The 19118-nt window shown below is 43.2% G+C and overlaps 1 protein-coding gene across 1 annotated transcript in view; it reads left to right on the top strand.

Moving 5' to 3' along the window:
- Positions 1-13624, top strand: part of LOC142775113 (uncharacterized) — a 32825-nt gene extending 19201 nt beyond the window's left edge. The window contains exons 4-5 of the mRNA XM_075876456.1: positions 1924-2010; positions 13342-13624. Of these exons, the coding sequence (XP_075732571.1) occupies positions 1924-2010; positions 13342-13473 (219 nt within the window). The 3' untranslated portion in view covers positions 13474-13624. The remainder of the gene's footprint in view (positions 1-1923; positions 2011-13341) is intronic.
- Positions 13625-19118: the final 5494 nt, after the last annotated feature.

Raw genomic sequence — 19118 nt, 5'->3', positions numbered from 1 at the left:
AGCAGTTAGGCGTATACCTCATTCACTAAGTTATCTACTGAGGTGAGCGATTTAGCCACCCTACAGCAGCATAAGGCAGAATGAAACGAAAACGGCTCGACCTAAATGCAGTTGCCATGGCTGAACTATTGACTATTATAAGTGGTATTTCTCGCTTCCTGCCTTATCAAGAAACAATGTCACGGAGAATAAATGATATGGCTTCTGTGCCGAAATAAAATCAGCATTCACGCTTACCAGAACTTGCCCCCTGTATAACGGTGATAATTTTCATAACTTACTTATTTTCTTTATGTATCACCTGGCACAATTACGCAACTCCAGTGGATACCTTTTTCAATTGTAATGTGACCTAAATCACCTCAAAAGCACCACCTTACTTGCAATCAACCACGTCTAACTGATTTGCCAGTAGTTTCTCTCATAGTAACTGGTATGATCTGTAGCACAACACGATTGTGCCTTACAGAAACTTAAGTCCATCCTGTCTGACCCTCATTTCATCGCTCACTATGCATATCATATGGCAATAGCACATAGGTTTTTTTTTTCATATAGTAACATTCTCAGCTGCTTCACAGAGTGCCCATTAGCGATTGTTGGAATTGTCAGTATACGCATTTGAATTATGACTAAAGGCTTGGATGCGGATCATATGCTTATATATACCAAAAAGGGGCGGACTTTCGTACAATGTTTAACCGTATTAGCTCGTAAAGGCGTCGTAAAGAAGAGTGTTTAATTCATCTTTGTAAGCTCTCTCGTGTATTCTTCAAACAGATTTTCTATTTAGCGAAGAATATTCCATAGATTCTTTTCAACAGCAGAACTGTTTAAGCTTGCAATCTCTGATCAGGCCGAACGTTAACTGTCATAATCGTGCCTCCACCTTTAAAATTCAAAGTGTCTAACGCGGTGATGTGGAAAGGAGAAAAGAGTAGGAAAAGACAAAGAAAGAGAGAACTTAAACAAAATAAACTTTCATGGCAAGGCAAGATTCAAATTCGTGTACCCATAATACGAAAGAGAACGTCAATACGAGTACTGTGCGCCCACGCACGTAGAGCATGCACTTATGGGAAGCATACGATCGAGTTGTTGTAAGGATTTTGGGGGGAACTTACTATCAGCTAGAGAAAGTGCAAGCGAGAAAAAGTGCAAGCGAAAGCCCAGACAGTGAATAAAAAGGGGGAGGGGAAGAAAGAGCGAGATATTGAAGGCGAGATAGAAGTAGAGCGCGAGAAAGAGAGATAAAAAACACAAAAGAGATACTGAAATATGAAAAAAAAAAGAAGAAAGTGGCATGGCACAGGCAATCCAACTCGGGTAGGCACGGTCTTAAGGCGAACACAAAGAAATGGCACACACTGAGTTAGGTGCTAAATGTTGGGTGTGGCTTTGCTAAAGAGTCGCTACTCCTTTGCTTAGCTAATCAACCGCAGCTCTGCGGGTCATTGATAATTTGCCTTAATTTTTCATCCGACTTGCTCATTATGACATGCAATGAGGTGTTTTGACGATAGAGAAGTTGAAGAAGCTGTCATCAGGTGTCTATAAAAAAGGACGCCACAGAACAAATGAATGAAGGTTGCAGCAACCTTTTGATAGGGTGTGCCTTCTTGGGCGAACTGGAAAAGGCTTCTGGCAGGCTTGCGCCTTACAGTGGTAAAATAATGTACGCAGAAAAGGACAAACGAGAGGGCTCTATAGGCGAATTTTATTGAAAAGTATTTCGCGTGCACGAGTCTTTTTCTGAGAGCCTTACCTCGCCGCTGTCTCAGAAAAGCGTAACCCTACGAGCTTGCAAAATGCTGACTCTACTTGCCCATAGCGCATAATTTCAAATGTTACACGAATTTACCGGACAGCCTTACAATGTCAGTATCATTTTTAACTTGCACTCAAACTAATATGTTTTATTAGGTGATGCACAAGTCACCTCGAAACAAAGCAAGCACCCGGAAGTGTTGGACCATTGCAGAAGTGGACAGCCTGCTCAAACAGAAAAAGGTAAGCCCGACAATTTACAGACCTTTGCTCCCTCAATCTAGCAGAAGATGGTTGGTTAATGCAGTCTTCTCCAAACCAAACGAATGCGTTCATAAGCAGCGCACGAAAGTCATTCACGGTCACCGATCACGTACTCTCGTCGAAGAGCCCTCGGTAAAATACTTCCTAGTGTACCTAATTTTTGAATTTAGAAAAAATAGATAAAATGTTGGGTATTTCAATAGGATATCCTTGGATATCGTGGTGACTTTTCAGGTTACGTCACGTGTTAGATCAAGTTGAGCACGTGCACTCTAATTATTGCTTGTTCTGTTTTCCATTTGGGAGATTTATACGGCGGAAATACTCTTGGTTCTATTGGTTATTACATAATATCGAGACGTACCGAACGACACCTAATCACCATGTTCCCAAGGACACATCACGATGATGATTAATGTCATGAAATAAGATAAACGATGAATAGAATCGTAATCTGTGGAATACACGCTCTAAGACTACTATGTTGACATAGTCAGAGAAATGCAGATGGCGCTTTTCTACCAGCAAAACACGCCGTGAAAGGCTGCTCATGCGCCCATTGCTCACTTGCAAAAGCTCAAGCCTGGGCACTTATGGGCATATACATTCTTTTGTAGAAATTTATTTATTTATTTACTTATACCACACAAGAAACCGAGAGAAAGAGACTACGCAAAGGGAGAAAATAAAGAAAAGCAATGAAGCCTACCTAGCTCAGCTCCTCTTTCAGAAGTGTAGCAGTTTGGGCTAGTTGGTATGCGATGACCATACTTATAGCGCGAGAACAGAACTACGAACCAGGGACAAGAAGGACACGAGGGCTAACTTCCAACTGAGTTTATCGCGCAAAGCGCAAAAACATATAGAGGAGACAGTAAACTATGTTTGATAAAAACCATATGGCACGAAGAGCATTACATGAGTAAGCGGGGGAAAAAACAAAAGAACAGAAAAAGGCAAAGAAAATTCTACAAGGAAACGAAACAGAAAACTAAAAGTAATGTAACTACTTTCGCGCACGGAAACCTTCGAGGAACCTTAGTTCCTTCTCAGACAGAAAAACGGGAGGGGGTCTTGCTAATGCATGACACCTCTTCGCGTGCCATCTGCGCGGCCTCGAGGATAACTCGGGTGCGCTCATCCCTGTGCTTATACAGCGTCACTGTGTCTATGAAAAGGGGCACAAAGTGGCACTCAGTGTATTGCTGAGCAAGAAAACCATTTTTCCCGTTTCTAACATTGTTAGCCTGTTCTCTCAGTTGATCGTTCAGACACCTTCTGGTCGTTCCGACATAACAAGCACCACATGAAAGGGGGGTCCTATAGACAACTTCCCTGACACAGAGCGAAAGAAAGAAGAGGCCAGCGTAATTGCGGACCACCGAAAAAATAGATACCCAAAAAACTTCACTCGAGCCGCCACCCGCCACGCACAGCAACAGAGGATACGAAAACCCCAATCAACCTTAATTGGCCGCCCCCCGTAAAGCGTACTGGTTCCATATGTTTAGGGAACCAGCGAGATGTTGGCGCGGATCTTTAAGAAGGAAGGCGTTCGTATACGCACGTGCCTTCGCGTACGCTGGGCCGCCTCCTCCCCAGCCCGAAAGACCGGACAACACTTGACAGGACCCCCGGTGTCGTTTACAAAATTCCGTGCCCGAGTGCCCCTCGTCGTATATCGGAAAAACGAAAAACCCACCGGAACGACTGAAGCAACACGCCAACGATGTACGGAAGTTCTACAAAGAGTGCAGCGCAGTCGCCGAACATGCTGAGACATTGGATCACCAGATAAATTTCGAAACGACGGCCATCCTTGAAAGCGAACCGAACTGGAGGAGAAGGATGTTAGTCGAGTCGTGGCACGTACAGAGGACAGCCCATAACACCAACCGCTCTCTCGGAAACCTTCCCTCAGTGTATAAAAGTGGACTGCTCTCCACAGCAAAACGAGAAAAAAAAAGAGAGAGAGGAGGGGGTCATTATCCACCCCGCGAGTGCTTTGAAGACGCCGCTGCTACGTAGCCTCTCAAGTCACCACTGAGGAAGCAACTAAGTCGGTTTCGAAACGTCGACTTTCTTAAAAACTTTTGGTTGGAGTTTGAATGATCTCCCAGTTTCATACGCAACCAGCCAGACTTCTGTCGAATGTTTACATTCAACTTCCCGGGAGCATGTCATATACCTGCTTCTATGCTTACCTCTGCATCCAGTTGATGCCTGATTTTTCAGGGGGTTTGTAGATTTGGTGAGACTGATTAATTTGAACGGTGCAGAGAACAGGACACGAACTCCCACACATTTTCCGATTTTCTTGAGCCTGTGTGTTATCTGGTGTTTGTACGGAACAACGGCTATCTTTTCACACACTATCCGTGTTGCTCGAAATCTGTCCCTGCCTCTGCTTTGTCCTATTGGTCTGCAGGATAGTCTTCCTGAGGCGTTTATCGCTTCCGTTGCTGAGACTATCCTGCAGACCAATAGGGCAGAGCAGAGGCAGGGACAGGATCCAAGGAACACGGATACAGAGTGTGAAAAGATAGCCGTTGCTCCGTACGAATACCAGATATCACACAGGCTCAAGAAAATCAAAAAAATGTGCGGGAGTGCGTGTGCTGTTCTCTGCACCTTTCAAATAATCAGTTTAAAGAAATCTACAAACCCCCTGATAAAGCAGTCATCAACTGAATGTAGAGTTCAGCATAGGAACAGGTATGTGACATGCTCCCGGAAAGTTGTCTATACGCCCCCCTTTTCTTGCGGTGCTTATTATGCCAGAACGACTAGAAGGTGTCTGAATGATCGACTTTATGAACACGCTAACAATGTTAGAAACGGGAAAGATGGTTTTCTTGCTCAGCACTGCACTGAGTGCAACTGTGTGCCCCTTCTCAAGGACACAGTGACACTGTACAAGCACAGGGATGAGCGCACCCGAGTTATCGTCGAGGCCGCGCAGATGGCATGCGAACAGGTGTCACGCATTAGCAAGCCCTTCGTGTCTCTCTGCAAGCCCTCGGTGTCTGTCCGAGAAGGAACTAAGGTTCCTCGAAGGCTTCGGCGCGCCCAATTAGTTAAGTTACTTTTACTTTTTTTTTCGTTTTCTTATAGAGTTTTCTTTGCCTTTTTCTGTGCTTTTGTTTTTTTTCTTACGAAGCGATTTTGAAAGGGGGAAAAGGAAGAAAAAAGCGCAGTTCCGTTACTGTCTCTCTCAATGGAGGGCACCTCCACAGTTCTGCACAGGGAATGGGGAAATGGGGATTAAAGAGACAGAAGAAAGGGGTAAGAGAAGGGTGGTGAAAATCATTTGATTGCTCGTATCATGCACGCGCGCAAGAAACCCAACGCGGCAGACGCGATAGACATAGACCGCCGATAAGCCGGGGTGAGGAGATGCACTTGTGAAAGGAAAGAAAGAAAAAAAAAAGAAAAGGAGAAAAAAACACTGGACAAGTGGAAATAAGTTAGGGCGTTCCCAAACTGATAGAGAACGGGAGAGAGGGTCTGCTCTGATAGCGCAACGCGCGCGCGAAGACAGGAAAGAAAAAATTGGCCCCGTATCAGCATGTAATCTGCGAATGTCATCGATAGTCTTGCGTGTGGAGAGAGGGAACAAAAAATTTGATATTCTGCGCAAAACTGGTGAACGGTATTTTAGAGGCACTGCGTTAGAGTGCCTCGAACGTGCAAGGAAGGTGACGAGCGCATTAAGCCACGCCATACGTGTGACATCAGCGCCTAGCAGTCTTTTTGCAAAACAAAGCGCGTGTTTTGAGACGGGTGCGCGCGCCCGTCTCAGAAGTGATAAGGTCAGAAACGCAAGGCAACGGGTAGGTGCCACCACCATCGCGTCTTAGCAAAGCATTGGAAACACTCCCCTTTTCGTGCAAGCGTTGAGTGGTCAGCGCAGCGGGATAGTGCTACGGTCTTTAAAATTACTTATGTATGCATTTTCTAGTAAAAGATGCACATGCAGAATATATACGTGTTGTTATCGTGCCTCAGACTTGTGCAATAATTGCTTATTAATTGACAATTGCACAAGTATGAACGCTAAAACTTGGGCAACATTGGTGGGTTCAAGTACCCGAGGCTGTTAGGAGTGGACAAACAGACAAATGTACAGACAGACAGACGGATGGACAGACCAAATTTTTTGCGTCAAAGGTCCCCAAGAAAGACTATCATCTTTTAAAAAAAGCAGTCAAGCAGCTCGGTGCAGCGTCTGTGAACTAGGTCTTGTTGGACTCCGAGGAGGCGTGGGGCGCGGCGCAATGTGTTTTCGCACGAAGCAAATGACTCTGAATGGGATGGGGGAACGAGAGAAAGGAGAAATAAGCGCACGTGCACAAGAAGAAGTCCGGTATGTCACTCGCAGTCGACTGGGAATTCCACCAAGAAGGCCAGCGGTAAAGTGATGTGCACATTTTAACACGGGCCAGAGTGGAACTCACGATATGAAGCCGATTCGTTCAGAGAGATGCCAAACCGTTCGGCCATGGCCTCGAAGGCCAGTAGGGGCACAACAGTGAGATTGCGCTCGTGGGAGCCACTTGGTAGGGCCCTGAGCGCCACTGGAAGTCCCGCAGCAAGAGCACTGAGGCTGTCGTTCTTCGTTTGGCGGTCACGTTGCTGTGATGTCGAAGTAGTGGGCTCAGTCTTCGTGCTTCTGGTGACGGTGACAAGAACCGGCGTTTGTGAGAAAGCGCGCGGTGTCTGCATCGCCGTCGAGCACTTTCGGACGATGGTAGGGGCCGACTGAGCTGTGGATAAGGGCGGGGCCATCGTCATTGTAGTGGGGACGATGGGCGCACTCGTTGTAGGACGAGGAGTGGCCTCCGAGGTAGTGTGGCCGGTACCGGCGAGCGCATCTCGGAAGGAGCGTCCCTTGATAATGGAGGCGTTGCTGCCAGGGGTCCTAGCATGGTGCAGGGCTTGGCGGCGAGTCACGGTGCCCTTGGTTGAGGCCATGATAACCGCGGCCCCGCGATGAAGCTGCCAGGCTGGACAGCGGGACTCGGTTGCAGGGTGTTTCCCGCTGCAGTTTATGCAACGAGGGTGTGCTGCACACGATCCTGGGGCGTGCTTGATGCCGCAGCGCAGGCACCGTTCGTCCCGATAGCAGGTGGCAGTTGCGTGCCCGAAGCGGCCGACACGGGAGCACTGCAGGGGCCGTGGCTGACGGGGTCCAACTGGGCGCCTTTGCTTGTAAAGCAGTATATCCGGCGGGACGGTAGTCCCAGCGAAGGTGAGGGTGAGGCAGTTGCCTCTGCATACACCGGACACGAGGGGCACAGGTGATGCAATGTTGTCGGCGAGGTCCTCGAAGGGGATCGTTGAGTCCACTCCAAAGACCATGCCAACACAGGTGTTCAGGTCGAGTTGTTTGGCTGGAAGTTTGGTCGCACAGATCGTTCCAACCTGAAGTAGCGCAGTCAGATCGGCGGTAGGGTAGGTGTCGACAGAAACAAGGTTTCGCCGGAAATTGACCCGCACTCGCTGGGTGGCGGGAACCCCGAAAGGAAGGCGGCGATCGCATCCCCCGATGCAGCCAAGAAGTTGGCCTTCTTCCCGACAGGCCGAAAGACGATGGTGGCCGAACATCCACTCGAAGGAGGGTCACCAACAACGTGGAGACCGTCAGAATGTGGAGGCGTGCTTGGGGGCACACCGCAATCCTGTAACGTAAGAAGGTAGTGATGGTTAGCAGTTAGAAATAGAAGCCGAGAAGGAAGAAGTGAGAATATAATAAACATGGCGTATGAGTCAGCCGCAGTCTCCCATTCATCATAGCGTCACACACACACACGAATATATATATATATATATATATATATATATATATATATATATATATATATATATATATATATATATATATCAAGCAATTTTTTTTCGTGAGACACGCCATGTTGCTTACATTACCTTGTGTTGAAAAATGATTGTGGAATAAATATTTTATAAACCAGTTCCGGCTTCCAGCTTTTAGTCATTGCGTAGATCGGTATCGATATTGTTCTTGAAACCTGATGCCGAACCTTCTTTAGACATGAGCCATACATTGGATATGGGAAAATAGCAACGTTAGATAAAATTTTGTTCGGACCCCCCCCCCCCCCCTTCCGCTTCTCACGGACTCACTGTCCCAGCCCTTTACAGGACTAAATTTGGTGACTGCGGCCCGGGTGCAAGTTTGACACCACTGGCCTATATCTTCGTATCTGCTTAATTCACACTGAATAAACTGCGCGCCTTCTATAACAACAAAAGAAATAAATGTTCATTAACAACTTGTACGGCCCGACATTTTATGCCTAGGCATAGCAAACGGCACTATATGTTGCTCATTGTAAAGTATAGTACAAGCACAAAAATGTGCGGCATACATGTCCCAAAGATGATGTTCACATCATAATCGCCATCATGAAATTTTTGTAAAACCTTTACTAAAATGGTTCCGAGTGCACACAATATAAATAAGAAGTTGTCGGTTTACTAAAACGCAAATTTGGGCTTCTTTGTCTTGCATAAAATGTGAACCAGAAAAAAATTATATTATTTGTGGAGTTTAACACTATTCAAATGCATGAAAAACTTTTTGCCTGTCTGCAAGAAATGCATCGGCTACTAACCCGCAGGTCGTGAGATTGAATCCAACGGCGGCGGCTGCATTTTCGATGAAGGCGAAAATGTTGTAGGCCCGTGAGCTCAGATTTAGTTCCACGTTAAAGAACCGCAGGTGGTAGAAATTTCTTGAGCCCCCCACTATGGTGTTTCTCATAATCATATGGTGGTTTTATAACACAAAACCCCATATATCAATCAATGCAAAAAGCACAGCAGCGGCTACCCCAGTGTGTTGTGCTTCCAAGGCGAAGAAAAGGTTCCTATTCCAGTTCTCCAGTGCAGAGTTCGACAGAAATAGATAAGCAGGAAATAGTACGTGAAAAATTACAGCGATACACGGCACACAAGTGGAATGAGTGACCTTTTCACGAAAGCACACAGCCGCGACGGGCCATCATTCAAACTTTTTCACTCCCATGTGGCGGGGTAATTCCAGTCTGACATACTATAATGACCGCGCTTTGTGTGAGCTTGCCTCGATCAATTTTGATTTCGCTTGTCTTGTTCGGCGATAACTATCTGGAGCTAAGTGCTACTTTCACGAGTTCCATGACGACGAGTTTGCTTTGATGCGATTCACTGTAAAACAGGCCTGTGGTGGGGTGTAACTATTTAGGGATGTCTGTGTGTGTCAGTGTCCATAATAATGATTTATATGTGATTGTGTCTGTGCAAAATCAATAAACTTTAAAAAAAAATGCAGTTCATGTGAAAACAGCTAGTAGAACTAAGCAGTGTCGATATGCTAGCACAGTGCAATTTGTTCTTTTTACTTGGTTTTGTAACTGCCTCACGTGTGTCTTATGGGGCCCGTTCATAAAAGATTTTTACCAGCGTCAGATGACGGGAAGAAATCAGGTTCATTTAAAACAAGTATACAAGGTTACACTCACCCAATTGAAGTTACGCTGTACATCACGCGCGCAGGAAAATGTCCCGTTTGTTGCTAAGGGCACCATTTTAACACACAAACCAAACCGTATCCCCAGTAGCGTAGCCAGAATTTCGATGGGAGGGTTCGACCACTCTTTCCACATGTTTCTGCGTGTGTGTACATACGTATGCAAAATTGAAATTCCTCGGGGTGGGGGGACCATGAACCCCGCCATCTACTTCCCCCCTGGCTACGCCGGTGCGCATTCCTCCTCAGTACTTGACTATCGCCCCAGACGAACACGCCACACAGGAAGTCATTTGCACAGGAAGTCACAGATCTTCATACACCGACACGGTAGAGAAACATCGCAGACGCTGCACGGCGCGAAGTCATATACGTCGTTCAAATGGGAAGCTGCAATTACCATCTCCGGACTCTATAAAGGGGCCTTCAGACAAGCCTCGCAAAGGTCCCCCACTCACATGGACGAGGCGAACAGAGGGGAACCAGTGTCACTAGACCATTCTGGTGGCTTGTACCGCCCGTTTCACTAGCTGTCTAGTACAGAACCACCAGCGCATTGCCGCTCTATCCCGAACAAACTTTATCGAAATAGCTTGGCCTAGAAACTCTAATCCAGGAGCACGTGCGGCAGTAACGCCCAAGAGCCACGCGAAATTCCGCCATATCCCTTACCGCGGGGTGGGTAGTTTCATTTGTCGGAGAAAAGGTCCCTGTCGTCTCCGAGCCGGCGCGGGGAAGACGCGCAGTCGCTAATCTGTGACGTCATTCTCAGGTAATCCGCAACTCCCGCGTCTCCTTCGAGGTATAGTGCCCAGAATATACTGGCAGTATTCTACGCACTATACTCGAGGCTTTCTCTTCGGTGTGAATATCATGAGCAGTCCAGCGGGGCGCGAAGCAGCAAAAAGCCTTGCTCTTTCTATTCCGACGTGGGAGCAGCCCGCCTCGTGCTAAAGCGAGTTCCGAAGGATCCAATAAAGTATATCCATCCATCCAGCCACCCGTACAAAGTACAAAATGACACGCGAACACATCTGCCTGGCCAGCCCCAACTTTAAATGAAGGAAACTTCCCTTCCCTCCCCCCCCTCCCCCAGAAAAAGACAATTCCGGTCTATGCCCCTGTACACACCTATATATTTGAAACTTTGACTCTTCCAACATGAAAATTAACTGAATATTGTCAAAACTTTACATTTAAGGAGAAATGACAGCTATTTTTTTAACCAAAACCAACAAACAGAATTTATGTACTGGGAGTCGAAATATTAACGTCTTAATCTGATGTACTAATGTGTAATGGCTAGCAAACATGGATTTGTTTGCCGCAAAACCATGTGATCACTGCAGTGAGTCGCCAATGGCTTCAGTGTTACAAGGACTCTGGTGTTATTGTTGGTGTAGCTGTGCTACGCAGGAAACGTTGGTAGGAACATTGCACAAAAGAAAACTCGGACAATGCAAGGCAACACACACACAGTGCTTCCTTGCCCTAAACTACTTTTACGCTGTGTTCCCTCGAATATTCAACCAGCATGCCCACGCTTCAATGATAAGGTAAAAAGTTGGTTTGGCGAAGCAAGCCGAGGGCATTACATTGCTTTTAGAAGTGCCTGTAAAGCATTCTATTATTTTCTTTTGTTTAAAACTATTAGTAGTATGGCAGTGAAAGTCATCCTTCGCTTTCAAGAAACTTATAAAACTTTCTCAAATTGTGCAAATACAAAACGCAAAATCATCGAAACTAAAGCTAACACAAGGAGTTCCTCAGGGGTCCATACTGGGGCCATTTTTATTTCTTGTTTATATTAACGATATTGTAACTATAGCAAACTCTCCTGAAATTATTATGTATGCCGATGACACTAATGTTTTTTTTAAATCCACAGACTTAACTGATTTGGAAACTAAGGCCAACGAGTACCTTGCGTTGCTCTCGACTTGGCTAGGCCAAAATAGACTGCAGCTTAATATAGCAAAGACAAACTATGTCATATTTCGTGCTCTGAACAAACAACTTAGCCGGGAAATAGTTCTAACTTTCCAAGGGCATGAGTTAACCAGGGTTAAAGAGCAAAAGTTTCTTGGTGTCTGGTTCCAAGAGCATCTTTCGTGGAACGTTCATGTTAATAATTTAGTCGTTGAACTCTCCCGAGCTGTTGGCTGCTTGTATAAAATTGCACCCTTGATACCTATCTGGTTGAAGCAAAACCTATATAATTCATTGTTCTACTCTAGACTATGCTACGGAATACTGGTCTGGGGTACCACTACAAAAACCAACTACAATAGGATTATTCGTCTACAAAAAATGATACTGCGCATTTATGAAAGTTATCAGGGGCCATGGTACCAATTAAGCACGTCACCGTTATTTTTAAAATATCAAATGCTTCAAGCAAACAAAGTTTATGACTTCAAACTACTGCAGTATATACATTCCAATGCACTATATCTAGACGACAGCAGCAGTAATGAAGTCCCATACGACATGAGACTGAAGAGAAGACGAACATTAAAAACCAGGACTAACTATGGTACACAAACAACCAGCCACCAAGTACTAATGATCCTGAATAAGCTAGAAGGTCATATTGAATTCTTCACGACTAGAAATGCATTTAAAAATAAGGTGAAGGAACTGTTACTTGCACAGGCTTTGAGAGAATGACTATTGCAACACATGTGTGTGTGGGTATATGTGTGTGTATGTGTGTATATATGTGTATGTGTATATATGTGTATGTATATGTGTGTATATATGTGTATGTAGGTGTATATATGTGTGTATATATGTGTGTGTATGTGTGTGTGTATGTATATATATGTGTGTATGTATATATGTGTGTATGTGTATATATATGTGTATGTATATATGTATGTATATATATATATGTATATATATATGGATGTATGTGTATGTATCTATGTATACTATTGCATTCCATGCGTTTGATTGAGCTTGATTGTGTGCTGATATCAATACTCCTTTTGTTATCTTATGCCTCTGTCTATTAAAAAAAAAAAAAAAATAGCACAGTAACTATGTGGACGTACGAATGCGAAAGACTTTGTATTCCTAACGCATTGTATATCAAATGTGTAACGATTTTTTTATATTTTTGTTTACTGCCAATGAACTACTATTATGCCATGTAATATGATGTTGTAACATGTTACGGGTACCGGGGCCCCTGTCAGGCGTTGTTCGCCTTTAGCTCCTGTACCTTTCTTGAAGTTGTCAAGATCAAATAAATCTTATTCTTATTCTTATAAAAATGAGCAGCAGTGCACTCGCATGCAGCAAAACTATGAAAACACATTGAGTGCATGGGATGCCATTACACCACATTCATGGGGTTCTACCTATGGATGACACCACAATGTTCCAAGGCGCTTATTCAAGTTCATACAATGTGTGCATGTTTCAATCCGACAGTTACAACCTGTACTTGAGATATATCCCCATTTTTACAACCCAGTTCTTCTGTATTGCAAACTCTATTTTGTTACGTAGCACACTTTTGGAATGAGGGCATAAACAGCAACTCTATCAAACTCGAGCACTTCATGCCGTCTAGTGCAGTCAATTTGTAGGAAGACTTAACTCTTTGATCATATAGAAACAGTGATTAAATGATAGAATATTCTGAAACTACCAAGGTCATTATCTAACTAGCTCCTAAATGTACTCCAAGACAACTATCAACAGTCAGCCAGGTGCACACCTGTTTAGCAGTGACCAAAATAACAATACTAATTACATGCTTCTGGTTCCAGTTTGACATGCTAAACAAGGTGAACTCTGCTGTGCTGCTTGCCTGGCTGCGCCACAACAATGTTCCTTGCAACATCAAGACCAAGAAAAGCGACATCCTGTCAAAGATAGCTCAGTACGTTGCTGAGGTTTGACAATGTAGCTCACCATGCTTCTCAGGGGTGACAGCAGCCCGATTACTGCAAGAAGCTCCCAGCAGCAAGACGACTGCAGAAATATTCTTCTTTTTCTTTTCTTATTCTGTTCTTTTATTTGACAAAATAAAGCACAATGCCGTTGCATGTACCACTTTTTTGTACATCCACTGTAGTGTCACAAATCGCTTCCTGTGGCACTGCGGACCTTTCTAACATATATTTACACCATTCACAACAGACACACCCCACACAGCATCTTGACCAACTTAGGTGTTCCTGTTTGGCCAGGTAGAATGCTTCTGCCTATGAAGATTATGTACACTATTTACACTTCCTCATACTGGGACTGACACACATTGCACACTTTAAAACAGGTAACCTTGTGACCACTCCTCCTTTAAAGTCCACTGATTGCAGGGTCTTGTGCTACATCAAGACGGTGCTGCTCCTTTCTATGCAGGCACGTGTCGCCATAAGTCACCAACAGCCATTTTGCTACTTGCAAAAGGAACTTTGTACCACAGCCACATAATTTACCGCAACCTAACGTAGGTTAAGCATTAAGAAAAAAACATAAACATAAATGCTCATTGCAATCGGTGCTGGGCCTTCTCAGATGCAATGGAGACACTTGGTGAACGACAGAGCAGCAAGTTGAAAGATGGCAGTTGGTGCTAACTATTATTTTCTCAATGCAATACAACTTTTTTGAGTATTAAATAATTGGCACCTTGTAAAAAGTCTTTCATAAAAGCTACATTTTGCCTCTGGCGACAACGTCCTCAAGAGAGAACAAATGCTACATACTAACAAAACAAAACCTTAAATTTTCACATTTTGTACAGCCGTTATAAAAAGAATAAAGACAAAGAGGACCAAAAAAGGCCTAGAAATAAAATAGCCTACTGGAAAATGCACCAATGTAACACACTTACTTTTACTTTCACTTCTGGGCTTTTTTTTTCCAAACGTTACCGGTAGAATACTAAGTTACTATGCAAGCCACCTGCAAGATGATAGACTGAGCACACCGCATGGATTCTACTTGCTACCAAAAAAACAAGCTGCACAAACACAGACTAAATAGGAACAAGAGTCAAGTTATGTAGCAGACTTTCCCAAAGTAGGGAATCAAAAGGCATAGCAGCCCAGTACAAGATTGCAAAGATTTTTAAATGTGATATGACTGGCTACCTTGAAGCGAAAAGAGCGTAGGACTCTAAAACTAAGTTTCATTGAAAAATATAAACCATCAAAGTTGTTTGTATACGATCACTTGCACTACAAGATGTTGATGTTACGTTATCAGCCCAAAAATATAATGCAATCACTCCCGTGGACAGCAAGTCGCCGAATATATATGATGTGATGAAATGTGGTGCAAGTTTGTTAGAATCAAAGAAAGATGCATGCCATAAAATATATTTCACAATTTAAAAACTATTTTTTTATGATTTATATTACAGAATTATGCTTCAGGATTGTATTTTATTGTGTATTTTATTCTAAGGACCTAATAAGAAAATTACTATATTCATTATTATAATGAAGTATATGTGCTACAGACACTTCATTTTGCAACTCAAGCTCTGCTGAAGCAGCTCACAAACACAAGCTAATGCCCAGATGGTGAGCTTTCCTGGAGTAACAACTGAACACTTACTCAGGTTGAGTCAACACCACATAATTTTCTATTTTTTCATCAGTGCTGAGATGCTACATATGAGAGGCTAACAAATAAAGACCTGGTGTTTAGGTGTATGCAGTTTAAGAAAAACCCTTTCCTAGTTACAGGGTGCACAGAAAAACAATGCAAAAAGCATTTGGAAACCAATATACTCAATAATAGAATAATCTTTAAATTGTGCCCATACATCAACAAGTTAGCTAAATTTTTAATTGAAATAAATATGCGGCTTCTTCCTTCAAGTCACTTTCGGTGGCCACTCCACCGCAGTTCATGTTGCATACTGAATTATATTACTCCTTACGCTATCATTATCAAAGCCCAGTACACAATGTGAGTTATCCACAGTTTTCATTGCATTTAAATTTGGGTAGATTTCACCACGTTTGCACACGTTCCCCCTTTTTCATGCCCACAAAATTTAGGGTAACATGGCTTTCTACTAAACAGAAAGAATAGCAGAAATTATGTTTGACAAACTTACAGTGCAAATGCCAGTGTTTCTCTCAGATTACTGTGGTATGAATTGCAGGGTGAAATTCATGTTTTGTTTCAAATAAATGTGTAAAAATGATATACATAGCTTAAAGACGACATGGCTTTGGCAATGGCTTGGTTAATAATGATCCCAATACTATAACATCCCCGACTTATACACACTGTTTAAGTCCAAGCTCCCTTTTACCGTCATTGAAACATGCTTTTTCCTATAAGCACATTTATAGCATCCAGTCAGCACAGAAAACGCATTACAAAAATCCAGGAGCATAAAAGCTATTCACAACAAAGTGCTGTTGCATTTCGATTTGTACTTAATTGCCTAGAAATAAATTGAACTCCCTTAAAGACCAACTGTGTTAAGACGAATTTTTGTTTAAGACGAACAGCACGAGAGTGTTTGTTTGGTTTGTCATAGACTCGATGCCGAAAAATCTGCTTAAGACGAACTACGTAACAGGTGGCTTCTATTAGAATGAACTGTTACAGCAACCAACAAGAACTGGTGAACAAGAGAAAGCAAAATAAAGAACAATTTCCTGGTGCAGAGACTCAAAGCATATCGAAAGCAAAGTGCAATGTGGATGGAGAAAGCGAGATATAATGAAAACCACATATGCGGCACTAGCACTCCGATCAGAAGAGCCAGATGGATTGTTATTACCATCACATAATGGCGCCTGAGCACATGTGTTCAGTTTACGTTGTTTTGCATAAGGCCTGTGTGCGTCATATCTGTTCCCGCCTGAATCTAGCAACTTGTGATGCGCCATTTTTATTGTGAAAGTACACAACAAAGGAAGGTCATTTTGCACACTGAATACAGCTCCGTTGTGTCTCTTTTGTGAGTAGTGTAAACGAAGAGGCTGCATGTCGTTCAGGAAAAGTTACTGCGAGCTGAAAATAAGAAAATATTCAAACATCAAATAAAATCTTGCAGACATCAGATAAAATCTTGAGTTTTAACGAGCTGAGCCAAGTAAATGCTCTTTCTTGTTCTTTTCCTCCCCATTGCAAGTATACTTCATTAAGTGTTTTCAAATAACACATTTGGGCATACTGCTTGGCATGTTAGCATTTCGTTTTCGGGGGCACTTATGATCAGACGAACTCTTCATAACATGAACAAATGATCGTGGTCCCTTCAAGTTCGTCTTAAAGGGAATCTACTGGAATATTATTTATAATATGTGAAATACACTTCCAGTGAAAAAAAAAAAGCATTCTGCTTCGATCGCCACTTCGATCACTGCTATATATGCCTAAATTCTGAATGTGTGCTTTTGTTTCGGTGTTGTACCACTGTCTGAATATGTCTGTATGTGTGTTTTTGTAAAAAAAACACAGATGCAGTGTAAAACTGTGGAATAGGACCAATTTTAAGAACTACAGACATCGAATTTCCAGAGTAACTCACATAGCCACAAAAGCAATGTCCTGCTCTTTTTGGAAAATAGAGAGAGAGAAAGAAAGGTTCACAAAACCATAACCACCAACAAAAAATATTTACATTATAAGAAGCTCTATACAACACAAAAATTATGATAGTACTTTTGTTCTTATGCACCTACACCCTGCTTCTGTTTTCAACACAAAGCTTTTGAGCCTTTTTTGGGCAGTTAAAATTTCATCACAAGATCGTTCATAAAAAATGCTACAAGTAATGGTGCAGAAAAAAGTGCTATCAGTATTCTTCATCAATGACAAATGAAAATATAATAAAAACAGCTAATGCTTAAAAGAAAACTCGACATGATGGTGAAAATTAAGAATAAAGGACAAAAGAGGACAATAAAGCAGTTAATGGCCGTTTCTCTGTGCTCATGACAGCAGAGCCACGACTGTGGAGCCATGATAGCTAATGCTAAAAGAAAACTTGACATGATGGTGAAAATTAAGAATAAAGGGCGAATGAGCAGTAATAAAGCAGTTAACTCGGTTAGAGGACAGTGGTCCGTTTCGACCACAAACGTCAAACCGGAGACATAACAGGCTAGCTTTTGAACGGCCCACACGAGGCAAGCGCATTTCTTTTCAGAGGTATTGCATGCCTCTCCCTGCAGGTCAGTTTTCAACCTAAATACAAAACTGGCCTTTCGTTACCAACACTGTCTTCCTGGCATATTATAGCTCCCATGCCACGATCACTTGCGTCGTATCAAATGACAAATCCCTTAGAGAAATTGGGTGCCATGAAAATGGGCTTTTCGCTTAGGGCCTGTTTCAGCTTGCAAAACGCATTCTCTTTTTCTGTATCTCATACCACTTTAACCGGCTCATACTTTCAAAGTGCGTCAGATAGACGGCTGGCAATGCTAGAGCAGCTTTGCACGTAGTGCTGATAGTAGCCAGCTAGGCCCAACAATTCCCTTATCTCTGATTTTGTGGTTGGTCGGGGATAGTTCACGACGGCGGCTACCTTAGTTTCTGGAGGTCTACGCCGGCCACCCCCACAATGTGTCCCAGGTAAGGCACCTCGCCGCACCTTAGATGACATTTAGCAGGTTTTAGCGTAAGACCAACTTCTTTCAACCTGTTCAGCACGACTCGTAAATGCTCGAAGTGTTCTTTCCAGCTGCTTGAGAAGATGGTGACATCGTCAAGATATGGCAAAGCAAACTCAGAGAGGCCATTAGGAGCACGGTCCATTAAGCCTGAAAAACAAAAGGGAGCATTTTTCAATCCAAAGCTCAGCTTAAGTGGACGATACATTACGAATTGAGAAAGAAACATGGCGTAGAGTCTAACGTGCTAATTAAAGGGGACTTGCCAATACCCTTACATGATATCTAACGTAGAAATATAACTAGACTGTGACAGTTTCTACCCTCTCCTCTAGATTTGGTGTTGGATAAGTTTGGTCTCGAGTTATGGCATTAAGACGCCGACAATAGATGCATGGCCTAGGATCTTTTCCCGGCACTTGACCCAATATTAGAGGGGATGTAAAGTCACTCCTGCCCGGTACTATAACTCCTAACTACAGCATTTTATTGATATCCTCATTCATGATCTGCTTTTGAACAGGGGAACATCGACACGGCTTGCTACGGATTGACTTCCCACAAGTTAGCTCAATATCGTGTTCCATCACTGTCGTGTTTCCAGGACGATCCGAAAACACGTCTTTAAACTCGGAAACAATCCTCCTCAAGTCCACCCTTCTGGACTTCACTTAATCTAGGCTCCAGGTTCAACTGCTCCAAGATTACATCGAATCCCCTTTCGATTACATCACTAGAAGTCAAAATTTCTGCTCCTTCTTCGTCTGAAACATTCAAAAGCAGATTTACGACCACTTGACGTTGAACGTATGGTTTCATGAAGTTAGTATGGTAAATTTTGTTCAACCGCCTTCCTAATTTCACTTCACATTTGGTATCAGAAAGCTTCAATATTGATTTGGCGGGCCCTTCCCAATGAACCTCCAGCTTGTTCTTTTTGAACGGCCGCAGCA

Source organism: Rhipicephalus microplus, chromosome X (assembly GCF_043290135.1).
Source record: "Rhipicephalus microplus isolate Deutch F79 chromosome X, USDA_Rmic, whole genome shotgun sequence".
Lineage (NCBI taxonomy): Eukaryota > Metazoa > Arthropoda > Arachnida > Ixodida > Ixodidae > Rhipicephalus > Rhipicephalus microplus.
The sequence above is the reverse complement of the archived record's forward strand: the minus strand, read 5'-3'. Positions and strand labels throughout refer to the sequence as shown.